The 13,560-nt window shown below is 49.4% G+C and overlaps 1 protein-coding gene across 6 annotated transcripts in view; it reads left to right on the top strand.

Moving 5' to 3' along the window:
- The window catches only part of GDAP1L1 (ganglioside induced differentiation associated protein 1 like 1), a 34,055-nt gene that overhangs the window by 9,598 nt on the left and 10,897 nt on the right, over positions 1-13,560 (top strand). For 4 of the 6 annotated variants that reach the window (XM_074317194.2, XM_019748663.3, XM_088789115.1 and 1 more), the window contains 3 exons: positions 187-384; positions 485-619; positions 2,575-6,471. In XM_074317194.2, the coding sequence (XP_074173295.1) occupies positions 6,292-6,471 (180 nt within the window). In that variant the 5' untranslated portion in view covers positions 187-384; positions 485-619; positions 2,575-6,291. Of the gene's footprint in view, positions 1-186; positions 385-484; positions 620-2,426; positions 6,472-13,560 lie in introns of all 6 variants that reach the window. The other 2 variants (XM_088789116.1, XM_088789117.1) reach the window with 2 other exon arrangements.

The following is a 13,560-nucleotide window of genomic DNA, read 5'->3' as shown; positions in this document are numbered from 1 at the left end:
CTATACCTCTTTGATTTATTACTGTGCAGTTTGTCCTTAAAATTTAATCGTATAGGTGCCTGCTTGTTTTTCTCTGATAATGTGTAGAAATAAATCCTTAATACGGACAGGCCTTGAGAAACTGTCAATACTTCAGGTTCAAGTCTCCCCCTCTGCCTTCAGAATTTCTCTCTTGCTCTTTCAAAGCACCGTCTCTCAGTGGACACCCAGACCCAGGAGCCACCTCAGAGAATCGTCTTAGCCGAGAGGTACTCCTCACCGCAGACCAGGGCTCCAAACCACACGTATCTTGTGCTGACCCAGAGCACCCACCATGGACTCATCTGCCCAGACACCAGGAAACTGCTCATTTCTCAGCGGTGAAACCTGACATCCATTCACCCTGTGAGTGTCCCAGACTGTCACAGCTGAACCAAGCGCTTGAGGTTTCTATGGAGCCTGGAACTGCTGGCATAGGCTCTGATGTTCACATTTCCTCTACTAGGTCCTGTCGAAAGGAAAAGGAGTGGAGCCCTGCCCGGCATGGTTGGGGGTGCTGGAGAAGTCCTGCTCCTTTCATTTGGCTCAGAGCAAGCCCGAGCCAGCCTGGAGGAAGTGTCCACGGAGGGAGGACTTCTCGGTAATACCTGGATACTCCCAAGAAAATGTCCCATGTGGCAGAAGTGGCATAGACTTGCCTACAGCCTTTGCGGATCACCCAATAGCAGACTTGGAAAGTGGGCAGACAGGTCTGGCCTTGGTGCCAGGAACAGGACTTCTGCCAGCAGCTCTCTGCATTTGATCTGCAGCCTGCTGTGGTTTTCCAGCAGCAAGCAAAGGTTTATGTGGAGTCTGCCTGGTCTGATGGCTCTCTCCACACTCTGGAATCCACACAAAGCATGTCAGTGGAATGGAGCTGCCATCTCTGAGGCCATGAATACCCGCCCAAGACACCCCTGCGTGGCTGACTCTGAGAAAGCAGTACGGGGTTCACAGTGGGGAGTGCGGTGGGGAGAGGAGGGAAAGGGTGATAGTAGGGAAAGAACAGCCATCTGAAAGTCAGAGCCTGAGCTCCGCTCCTGCCTCGCTGTGCACCCTGGGACAGATAAATCCCTTTACTTCTTTGGGCCTTAGCTTCCTTGCTAAGTGGTTATTGGAAGCGTTCACGCTGTTTTTCAGTTTGCAATTTTCTCAAAACATTGCCAATTAGATAAAGCTGGCTAAAGTGAATTAGAGGTTTAAAATAGAGTTTAGACACTTCCAGTTGGTTAGTTTTTCTTACTTGAAAGTAATAGATGTTCAGAACAGAAAAAAAAAGTCAGAAGGTAGAGCCAAGGAAACAGTAGTTCATACCGTGTTTTCCCGAGAATAAGACCCAGCCAGACCATCAGCTCTAACGCGTCTTTTGGAGCAAAAATTAATGTAAGACCCGGTCGTATTTTACTATAATATTTTACTTATATTACATTATTTACTATATTTAAATATTTTATATATAATATATATTACATTATTTACTATATTTAAATATTTAATATTTTACATATATTACGTTATATTATATATACTATACTGGTTCTTATACTAAAACAAGACCGGATCTTACATTACATTACATAAAACCGGGTCTTATAGTAAAATAAGACTGGGTCTTATATTAATTTTTTCTCCAAAAGATGTATTAGAGCTGATTGTCCGGCTAGGTCTTATTTTCGGGAAAACACAGTAGAGAACACCCATAATTCTACCCACTCAGAGACCGTGCTGTTGGCATCTTGTTGGGATCTGTCTAGATAAGAGGTTCTTAACTTGGATTGGTGGGTGGGCTTTGGGGGGAGAGAGCCCCTGAATGGTTGAATAAACCCCCTTTAATGGGCCATTCAGGATTTCTCAGTTGTTTAGCCATTACAAAGAATACTGTGCAGATATAAGCTTAATGAAAAAGAATTAGAACTGGTTGAGAAAAGAAGAAAAACACGGACCATTTGAACACCTGCCAGAAATACTTTAAAGGAGAGGCACAAAAGGAGGCCACATTATCCTACAGTGCACAAAAGTTACCAGTGAGAGACAAGGGAGTAATGCTCATTTTCAGCCATTTACATTTAAGTCAACAAGTATTTACTGGGCAGGTGCTATAATATGCCAGAGCGTCTGCCAGGTGTCATGGACTCCACAGGTAGCCCAGCCACTGCCCTCACTGAGCTTTCAAACCAGTGGAAACCAACACGGAAATTATTTCATGCACGAACCGTAGTGTGTGTTTAACCAAACTGCCTTCGTGACTGATTGACACAGTAAAACCCGGAATGATCCCTCTCCTTCTTCTCATGCCTTGACCCGGCCTCCCTGCCTTTGAGGGGCTTGCATGTTTCAACCTGGAAGTCCAGAGGTTGTTTCCAGGTGTCCTGCATGAAGGCCATTCAACTTCTGCTTGTTTTTTTCAGGGAACAGGAAGCTTACGACTCTCAACTTGGCTTCTTCCTGCTTGTTTGAAGCTTTTCCTTATATTAAACTGCAACCTCCCCACCATGACTTCCTCTGATTGGTCTCAGAACCTCACCAAACAGGTCTGTCTGCTTACCCACCCTGCAGGTCTGAAGAGCGTTAGATCATCAGGTGAAGCATCCAATCCCATGGTTTTGTCCTCTAGTCAATACCCAGGTCCATGATGTCCTTCTGTGGCTGGAAGCCCCCTATTGATTCATCGAACCGTGCATATACCCAGACCTTCCAGTGAAGTATCCGTGAACAGATGGCCACACGTGGGGGCAGTGAGGCCCAGACCCTTGAGGACAGACTATGCTCGTGACACTTGGAAAGGTTCTGCAGCTTCAAGAGGTCGGTGGGGATGTGAGAGAAGATGAGTCAGCTGTGATTGGAGGACCTGGTCTGTGGTCCTCCCAGAAAGAGCCTGTGTACCTTAGATCAGTACTTTCACACTAAGGTGTGTGGGTGTGTGCTAATCTCCGGGGGGGTGGGGGGTCTTATTAAACTGGATTCAGATTCAGCAGGTCTAGGGTAGGGCCTGAGAGTCTGCATTTCTTAACAGTTCCCAGTTATGTGCTGATACTTTAAACCACATTCGGAACAGCAAAGCCCCAGGACAGTGGTAGCACAGTCCCTTGCCGTGCTTTGAAAATATGGACACTTTGCCTCACCCAAACCTGCTGATTCGGAGTCTTCTGGAGACTCGCTCATTGATCTTTCCCTCTCTCCCTCCCTTCCTCCCTCCGCCCCTCTCTCCTTCCCTCCATCCCTCCATCCCTCTCCCTCTCCCTCTCTGCTTTAGTTTGAAAAGCTCCCACAGACGACTGATGGATAGTCCAGTTTGATGTGAGAGCAGAGGCAGTGGTTCCCAGCCCTGGCTGCACACCAGTCACCTGGGAGTTTTATAAAATGTCCATGTCAAGGGGCCCCCCTGCAGACCAATTGAATCCATTTCTGGGGTTTGTGGCCAGGAGATTAGCATTTCACAAAGCTCCCCCGGATGATTCTAAGGTACCGCCCCTGGTGTAGAGCCTAATGTAAGAATCATCTGGAATTCTTGATGGAAATACAGGTTACTACGCTCCGCTCCTCCCTGAGCTTCAGATTCAAGGTCTGGGGCGAGGTCCAGGACCGTGTATGTGTAACAAGTGCCATAGATGATTCTTAGGAGATGGCAAGTTTGGGAAACACTGAGGTCGAGGAAAGGCCCCGGGATTGGAGTTGGAAAGACAGTGCCCCTGGCTGTGTGAGTCCTCACAGCTTACGTAGCCTCTCTGAGATTTGTTTCTTCATCTGTAAAATGGGGATGATGACTGCATGAGGCAGAGATGGGCAACCATCCCTCAGAAACCTACGTGCCCAGTAGTCCACAGGATAGCGTTGTTGGAACGTGGCTGCCACCGGCCAGGGACTACATTGCCCAGCTCCACTTTGCCATTAGGTGGGGCGACTACAGGACTGCGTTCTGGCCAGTGGAACGTGGGCAGAATTAGGAGTGCTCAGTGGTCCTCAGCTCTCTCTTCACTCTCTGCCCATTGGATATCAACGCGTGGGTGATCTGGGAAGACACATGGGAAAGTTAACAGAAGTCTCTGCTCCTCCTACTGCTGATTGGACTTTTATGTGACTGAAAAATAAGCTTCTGTGTAAAGCTGCTGCAATTGGGCAGTTTATCTGTTACAGTAGCTAGTGCTATGTTAACTAACATACTGCTTCCATGATGGTGGCAAAAATTAAATTATTAAAGCAGAGGCTGCAAACTGACCATGTGAGGGCTCAGATCCAACCAACAAACCCACAGATATGTTTTGTTACACCTGCACCAGTGTTCTATTTTTTTTCTAGCAGATTTTAAAATGAGCAATTTCCCAACAAACGTCTGTTTGCATTATTTATGGTGCATTATTTATGGTTGCCAAGACATGGAAACAACCAAAGTGTCCTTCAATAGATGACTGGGTAAAGAAGATGTGGTACATACACACAATGGAATACTACTCGACCATAACAAAAGATGTAATATTGCCATTTGCGACAACATGGATGGATCTTGAGATTATCATGCTAAGCGAAATAAGTCAGACAGAAAACATCAAGAACCACCTGACTTCACTCATATATGAATAAAGATAATTCTCTAGAGCATTGTTTAGAAACAGCACATCTGTCCATCAGTAGGAATTGTTAAATTTATTATGGTGCATCCATACAATGTAGACTGTTATAAAGTACACCTGTGCTGATAGGAAACTTTTCAAGATGTACTGCTAAGTGAAAAGTACAGAAAGCAGGCCAGTGTCTGTCTTATGTATCACTATATCTCTTGTGCCATCGAAGTGCCTAGCACATAGTAGATGCACAATTAATATTTGCTGAGGGGATGAATACACATTTGAGTGTGATTGCTATGAGTTTGGCTCCCTGGATACATTCAGCAAAGACAAAGGTAGGGGCCAGTTTTCCACCTTGATCAAATTTCTAAGGTCTTAAACTCCCCTGAATTCACAGACATTTGAATTTTCCCTCGACACACTATATCCTTCTTTGCAAAATCAAACTATGAACCACAAGACACTTTGAAAAAGAATTTGCTGAACCACGGAGGCTAATGCGGCAACTAGGACTTAAAAGAAAATGTAGTTGCAAGCTTCCTGGCAGCCAAAGCAAAAAGGGAAACCCCTGGGCCACAGAACTTTTGTTACTGGTAGAAGGAACTCTGATTGCTCAAGAGCCATGCCTGTCAGTCTGGGAGAGTGATGTGCCTAAGAGTCCTTGGTAGCATGGCGAGGGTGAGGGGGGCGCAAACTGAGAAGCTTATTTTTCAGGAGCATCTATTTGCTCAATGGTAAATAAAACAATATTTATAGTAAGGAAAGCAAGGGTATATTACAAAACTTTATGTAAAGGTCCCATGAATGTTTCAGATAAACTGTGTAACAGCAAAGGTGTTCCTATGGGCTCTTCTAGTTGGGCCTCAGTCTCTTGGGGTGAAGATGTGACCTTGGACCAATGACTGACATCTCTGAGTCTCACCTTCCTCATCTGGGAAATATTGTTTTGCAGATGAAATGAGATGATGCATGTAAAGTGCTTGGGATGATAAATGTGTGCTGTGCTGCTATTTAAGACTGGAGCCAGACAGCCTGGGTTCTAATCTCAGCTCCACCACTTACTAGCTAGGTGACCTTGGGCAAGGGCACGTAGCGTCTCTGTGCCTCGGTTTCCTCCTCTGTAAAATGAGGCTAATAGGATTATTGTGAGGAATAAATGAGTGGATGATTGTAAAGCCCTTAGAACAGAGCCTGGACACACAATAAGCCAGCTTGTTCCCTTCTGCCCTTAGTGGTTCTTCAAGAGAAAAGTCAGAAAATAACAGCTTCAAAGAGAGACGAGCTGTTTACAGACACTAATTTTAAAAGCAATGGATCCATAACACCAGTTGTCCTAAAGAAATATTTGCTTCTTAGAAGATTGAGAAGCAGAACGCGTTTATAATGGTGGAATCATCTGCCAGTGACCGGCCAGATACGAGCTATTTGGGGGGCACGGCCCATTTCCCCACGGCTCCACGGAGCCCGAGGGAGGACTGGTGGCTCGTCCGGCACGGGCCAGGGGCGGGCCACGGGGAGGAAGAGAGAAGGAGCTCCCGGGATCCCCTCGCCCCCTCCCCCTCTCGCCCAGTGAGTAATGACATTCGCCGAGAGGGGAGGGAGGGAGGGAGCGAAGGAGAGGGACAGGCTCCGCGAGGCCATGTGATGCTGGGCGAGAGAGAGCCGCTACTGCCGGAGCCTCCTGCTTTCCTCCCTCTGATTCCGTGCTGTCATGGCGACCCCCAACAACCTGACCCCCACCAACTGCAGCTGGTGGCCCATCTCGGCGCTGGAGAGCGACGCGGCCAAGCCTGCCGAGGCCCCCGACGCGCCGGAGGCGGCCAGCCCCGCCCATTGGCCCAAGGAGAGCCTGGTTCTGTACCACTGGACCCAGTCCTTCAGCTCTCAGAAGGTACAGCCTGAGAAAGCAGGGGAACCGGATCGCCTGGTGGCTAGGACGCTGGGGGAGGGGATCTCGGTGGGCTTAAGGGGGCTAATGAGCTGGCGAGAGACTGCTGGGTGGAATCTGGGGTTTCGGGGCCGGAGGACGGGAGCCGCCGGGCTGCTCTCCTGGGGGGGGGGGGGGATGGCCCTGCCTTGGGCCCCACGAGCATCGTCCCCAGTTCTAGGAATACCCATCCTCTTTCCCTCCCAAAAGACTCGGTCTGTTGGAGGGCTGAGAGGAGACAAAGAAAGGCAAGGGGAAGGGAATGGGCACCGCTGGGAAGGCGGCCTGTTGGAGGGGGCGGCTGCGGCGGGGAGGGAGGAGGGGCGCTTCCTGGGGTCCAGCCTGCAGGCCCTCCCTCTGCGCTGCTGTCCTAGATACTACAGGCCCCCGCAGGTCACAGCTCCTCTGCGCCTCCGCCTGGTGGGGGGCCTTCCTCTGACTGGGGCTTGGAGGGTCTGTCTCTAGCGTCCCACCCCCCTCCGACACCTCCCCGCCCCTTCCCACACACACCCTTATCTTGAGAAGGAAGGAGTTAACTCATTTTCTCAGACCTGCCGGGCCTTAAGATCTGTTTTGCTCTTAAAGGTACAGATAGCCTCTCCGCCCCTTCTCAGACCCAGGGGAGTTGAGGGGGCAGTTGGGAATCCAGCCTGGTGCTGAGTTATTGGGGTTCCCGCTTCCTGGGGGTGAGCACCCGGCACTGCGCGGATAAGACACGAGTGCCTCTAGGGGCGCAATCTCTCGCCCTGGGTGGTTGACCTGTTCGTGGGGCACAGATTCAGCACCACGGCCAGGACCCAGCATTCAGGCCCCATTGCTTGGCCCTCCGACTCCTCTTCTTCCTGGAAGATCCTTTTGGGTCATTCACTCATTTTCCAGATGGAGAAACCGTTTCTGTAAAGAGAAAGGTGCCTTGGAATCAAAAGATTTGGGTTTGAATCTTGGCCCAGGCTCAGTTTTATCATCTGGAAAATGGGATAATAATAATAGCAACTTCTAATTCCAACACTGCTCAGGATGGATGAGAGGGTGGTTGAAGAGGCGGTATAAATCAGTGTTCTAGATTGGTACTACTCAAACTTGACTGCCTTAGAATCACTGCATGATCCTGGTTAAAGCACGGACTGTTGGGTCCCATCCCAGAGATTCTGACTCAGTAGGTCTGGCTCAAGATGCATTTCTAACAAGCTACCAGGTGATGCTGATGAAGCTGGTCCAACGATCTCCCTTTGGGTAACCCCAGTTTAGGGTATAGACTCTGAGTCCAGACAATCCCCAGTGGAAGAGCTGTCTTCCTCAGTAACTTACTGTGGGGCTTTGGACAGGTCACTTTGCCCCTCCAAAGTCTCAGTTTTGTAATCTGTAAAATGGAACTAATGGCAATACCTCCCTCAGAGTGCTATTATGATGGTGAAATGAGATGGTGCACAAAACGTGCTGATGGCAGTGCCTGGCACAGAGTTGAGACTCTGTTAATAATGGATGTTATGATGTCGTTACAGTGCTAGGTAAAGGAGGGGTCGGGTTAACCAAAGTCACACTGGTACTTGTCCATGAATTTTACACATACATGCTGAACACCCACTGTGTGCCAGGCTCTATGTATGTGGCCGGAGGTTTGGAGATGAATCAGTCTGGCCTCCAGATGCCAGCATCTCCTCCCATCCAGAACCTTAGGAGCCAAGCCCTTGTGGCTGGGACTGCATGGGAGGCAGAAGGATGGCACCCCCAATACCATCCCCCCGAAGGAGCCTCCTGCTCTTCCCACTATAGAATACTTCCTATTCGGCCTGAGCTCAGGGCTAAACTGGTCCCTCAGTCAGGGATGAGATCTCCTACCACAATCCCATTTGTGACCAAGCCTCTGATCGAGCCAGCCTGGGCATCCTACTGCCGCCCCTGCCAGGCCTTCCTCCTGCCCAGGGGCCCATGGAGGGTTCTAGAGGCAGTGTAGCCTGGCAGAAAGGGCATGGGCTCTACAGTCAGATGGTCCTGGGTTCCAGTCTCTTCTTGAGTGCTACTGGCTGTGTGACCTTGGACAAGTCACTTCACCTCTCTGTGCCTCGACATGCTCATCTATAAAAGGGGACATTTGCATCCTACCCTGCAGAATTTCTGGGGGATTGAGAGGACATGGATGTATGTTAAGTGTCTGGCATGTAGTAGGAGCTTAGCAGGTAAGTTTTCTTCCCTCCGTTTAGTCCTGAAGGGCCTTGCCTGCACGCAGGGAGCAGTTCCCCATGGGGGGCATGTGAGGAGTCTGTCCTTACTGGTACATAAACTATTGATAGCAGAAACAGACCACCCCCAGGCGTGCTGGTGGCTCCATGGGGCATCTGGGGACTATTCCAGAGCCAGAGGACAGCAGGACAGTGAGGGAGCCAGAGCCCAGACTCTGGGGCCAGACTGCCCAGGCTTCCATCTCAGCTCCACCACTGGCCACCTGGGGAATCCTGAGCAGGTTTCTTAACCTCCTTACCTCAGTTATCCCATCTGTAAATTGAGAATATTAATAGCGTCTTCCCCTCCCCAATAGGGTCATTGGGAGGATTCAGCAAATGTCTCCATATAAATCACCTAGCACAGCACCTGGCACATAGCAGGCACTCAGTAGGTGTACCTACACTTACCAGACACCAGGTCAAACCCCAACTGCCACTTTCTAGCTCTGTGACTTTGTCACACAAGTGTCTTCACCTCTCGTAGGTCTCAGCTCCCTCATATGCTTAGGAGTATGCAGAGGGTTATGAAGAGGGTTGTGAAGACTGAACGATATGCACAGTCACACACTTAGCTCAGCGCCTTAAGAAACTGCACCCTAATAGTGAACTTTCAGGTACCATCCTAGGTGATCGTTTGGGGCCATGGGGTTCAGAGGAGGCTCTAATTGCATGGTACTGATGTCAGGGTATTTCTGAGGCTGTTCCCGACCCCAGTCCCATCTCCTTTGGGGAGGTGAGGTTCAGAGGGGCAAAAAGTGCAGGGAATCAAACACCATCATTCTAGTGCTGGCACTCCCGCTTACTGGCTGTGTGACCTCAAGTAAGTCCTGACCTTCTCTGGTCCTGTTTCCACAACAGGAAAATGGACTAGATGTTTGATGCAAGCTGCCTCCCTCCATCCCCAGGCAGGAAGGACTGCCCTACCTCCCTGTGCCCCTAGCCCTCTCAGCATCCTGTCCTCATACCAGCCAGTTTTTTTTTATAAAAACAAGATTGCTACTTACTAGCTGTGTGACTTTGGGCAAGTTACTTATTATCTCTGTGCCTGTTTCCTCTTGTAAAATGAGCATAATACTATTACTTACCTCGTTAGGTTTTTGTCCGGATTAAATGAGTTAATACACGTAAAGCTCTCAGAACAGTGCTATGTAAGAGTTAACCATTATTACTGTTGTTATTTCCACCAGAGTGAGTCTCAGAGATCCATCCCTGCCTCCGCACAGCAAGCCTGGTTCAAGGTTCGCTCGCCCCATCCTCTCAGGGTCTGCCCTCGTCTTGGATGTACCTGTGGGGAGCCCTTGTCCCAGCCTTTGGCCCCCAGGAGTAAGAGGCCTGGGTCTGGGCCCTGACACCCAAGACGGAACATGTCTCTAAGAGGCCCTCTTCCAGACACGGCAGGAGGGAAGTCAATGACCTCTACCTCCCACCCTGGCTTTGCCTTTCAAGCTGTTGTGCTCTGGCCCCCAGCCCTGTACATAACAATGCACTTGACCATTTACCCCTTCCCCGGGAGACCCACAGGTGAGAGCTGCAGATCTCACCACTCTGCTCAGAAGCCTGCAGTGGCTCCCCAGTTCCCTCTGGGAAAAAGCCAGAGTCCTCATAATGGCCTCAGGCCCTTATGCAGGATCCCAGCCTTGCTTGGGTCATGGACCCCTCATCAATCTGGGGAAGCCTGTGGGCCTTTCTCAGAACAATGGTCTTAATTGAATAAAAGAAAATACATAGGATTATTAGATTGGAAAGGAAACCAGTCATATTCAAGTACAACTATTGACATACTTTTTAAAACAGATTTGTTACCTAATGACATATGTTTCCGTATTAACCCATTATATAACACAATCCAGTGACAGCAATGATAACTACTGTAATATTGAAGTCACGATGAGTGTAACTGTGACAACTGTGAAATGATGAAAATATCTGATCCAGTGGTGACAATGTTACAGGCACTGCTAACACTACCGTACTTTGTCACCTATACTCAAAGGCTAAATGTCAGTTTGAGATCACTGAAATAAACATGTAATTTTCCCATCCTAGTTCAAGGACTCCCTGAATTTATTCATGGATCCTTGGGTCTGGGAGTCTGGATTATAAGTTTCCAGTGTATACTCGTTTCTGACCTCTCCCCTCCTCTCCCTCACCCACCGTGCTCCAGCCACACTGGCCTCCTCACATGTGGCCTTTTCAAACTCTTCAGACATGCTTCCACCCCAGGGCCTTTGCACTGGCGGTCCCTATGCCTGGAGCAGTCATCCCCAGATCCCTTTGTAGACCACTCCCTTACTTCATTCAAGCCTTTGCTCAAAGGTTACCTTCTCAGAGAGGCCAGCCGCAATGGGTCACCCTATTTAAAATTGTCACCTGTCTCCCTGGCATCCCCAATTCCCTTTACCTTGCTGTATTTTTCCTGTCTTCTGAGGCATTCATCATCTTTTACATACCCTATCATTTTAACTGCTTATTATCAGTCTGCCCCCGCTAGAATGTCAGCTCCCCGAGGGCAGCGATCTTTGTTCACTGCTGAGTCTCCCATATTTAGAACAGGACCTGCTACAGAGTAGCCACTGACTAAATAAGTGTTGGAAAGTGACAAATTTATAAACTGTAATAGGTGTTACATAAAAAAAAAGGTATTTGATTCTGTAAAACTAAAACTGCTCTAAGATATAAAGTTTATTAATTTAAAATAAGGTATTTGAGATAAATAAACTGAGGCTTAGAGATGCTAAGTATCCTTTCCAAAGTCACACAGCAACTAAATGGCTGAGAAGAGACACCGACCCAACCCATCCCAGTTGCCTCATCAACAAGGGCTTGAGTGAGGCGTGACAGTGTCTGATCATGACAATGAAACACCAGTGGGTATATTTCAGGCAACCACACTTTGTCCAGAGATGGTTGATATCTGTTCACACTGAGTGGTGACCACCTGAGTCTGGTCCAGCCCCCAGGAGGCAGAGATGGCCCCCAGGAGGCAGAGATGGCAGATGGCCTTGGCGACTGCATGCCCTTCACCTGGGCCTGGCTTCCTCCCGTGTACCCCTCCCCCGCAGGATGGCACATGGCTCTGGCCTACAGCTCAGCGAAAGGAGGAAGTCTCCTTGGCTGCTTGCCGAAGTGACCCAAGGCAGCTCCAAGCAGGACTGTTATGCCTCTAAAGATAGTCCCCTTCCCAGGCAGCAGCCCCACCTGGCACCCTCACTGGAGTCCCAGGTCATGGCCCAGGAGTGGTCCCTGGGGGCAAGTGCCATGCCAAGACAGAGTCCAAATACTGGACATGCCAAGGGCAAAGGTTTAGTTTGGTTTCTGTTTCCACCCATTCAGAGGCCCCAGGCTGGCCCAGACGCTGGATGACTGGGCAGAGCCACGTCTCTGAGGCAGGAGGAGGCCAGGAAGGGAATGGGGCAGTTGGGCTGCAGACAAATGAACTCCAGCCTCAACTGCTCTGGTGCTTCTCCAGGGTACGGTCACCACCTGTGAGCTCAAATATACACATACACAGGTGCTCTCGCTCATTCATACTCATATCCACACTAATGCACACGCGCTCACACAATACTTGAATACTCATACTTACTGGTACACTCATGCATACACACCCACACTCATACGCACATATACACGCACACACACACACACACACACACACACATTTGCCGCTCATGCTCAGGCACTTGCACTCAGACACTTGCACACTCACACACCCAGACCCAACAGATGCCACCCCCGCGTACTTACTCTCTGCCACCGTTCCTCCCCGTCTCTCAGACAGACCCAGCAGTTCCCTCCCACAGCCCTGTCTCCTGCGTGGTCTGAATGTAGTGTCAGCTCTGGCAGGGCTGCAGCCCCTGGTTTAATAATGAGAAAGAGGAGGCTCAGGAAGGGGCAGTGATGGCTCTAAGGTCACACAGCGTTGCCATGGCAGTGACAGGGTGCCTGCCCCCAGTGCTGTCTACAGGACCTGCTTTTGCCTAACGGAGCAAAGGAATCTGTGAAGGAGTGTTGGAGCTTTGGGGGCTAATTACCTCTCCCTCCCCACAGTTCACCAAACAGAAGGGAGTGTTCTTGTGAGCTGTGAGCGTGGGGCATGAAGCACTCTAGGACATCAACCAGGGGGAGTAGGACAGTCTGTGTGTGTGTGTATGTGTGTGATAATAGTGATGTTAGAATCCATGTATTAACCTCCTGTGCTGGGACTTCACCCACATCATCCCATCTCAACCTCGCGCCAGCCTTGAAGGAGTGGACTAAATTCCTCATTTCACAGAAACTAGGGATCAGAGAGGTCAAGTGACTTGCCCAAGGTCACACAGCAAATAAACAGCCAAGCCAGGCTTCAAATCCAGATCTGTATGCCTTCAAAACCTAGTCTAATGCAAGTAGCTAAGTCACATTACCTCTACTGTATTCCAGGCACTGTTCCTCAGTGACTAATTATCTAATTCTCACAACAGCTCTCTGAGGGAATTGCTAGTGGGACTCCCATTGGACAGGTGAGAAAATTGAGGCACACAGTGGAAGGCTATTTGTAAAGCCAAGTCATCTGGCAAGTAAGTGCTAGAGCTGGGATTTGAACTGACATAATCTGGCACCCAGTCCAAGTTTCTGAACATGACCCCATGCAACCCCATGACCCCATGGGCTTCTAACTCCTGGCGTAGGGAGGGAGGCTGGGGATGTCCAGTCCCCAGAGCTTCCACCTGGGTGTGGGGGAACATTGATGCTCAGGAGAGGTGGAGTCACTTACTCTCTTTTTGCTGGGGGACCTTGGACAAGTCCCACCTTCTTTTTGAGTCTCAGTCCACAGGAAGGGGGCAATTGA

The sequence above is a fragment of the Rhinolophus sinicus genome, chromosome 13 (assembly GCF_057876585.1).
Source record: "Rhinolophus sinicus isolate RSI-liver-muscle chromosome 13, RSI-T2T, whole genome shotgun sequence".
NCBI lineage: Eukaryota > Metazoa > Chordata > Mammalia > Chiroptera > Rhinolophidae > Rhinolophus > Rhinolophus sinicus.
This window is presented reverse-complemented; position numbering and strand designations above follow the sequence as displayed.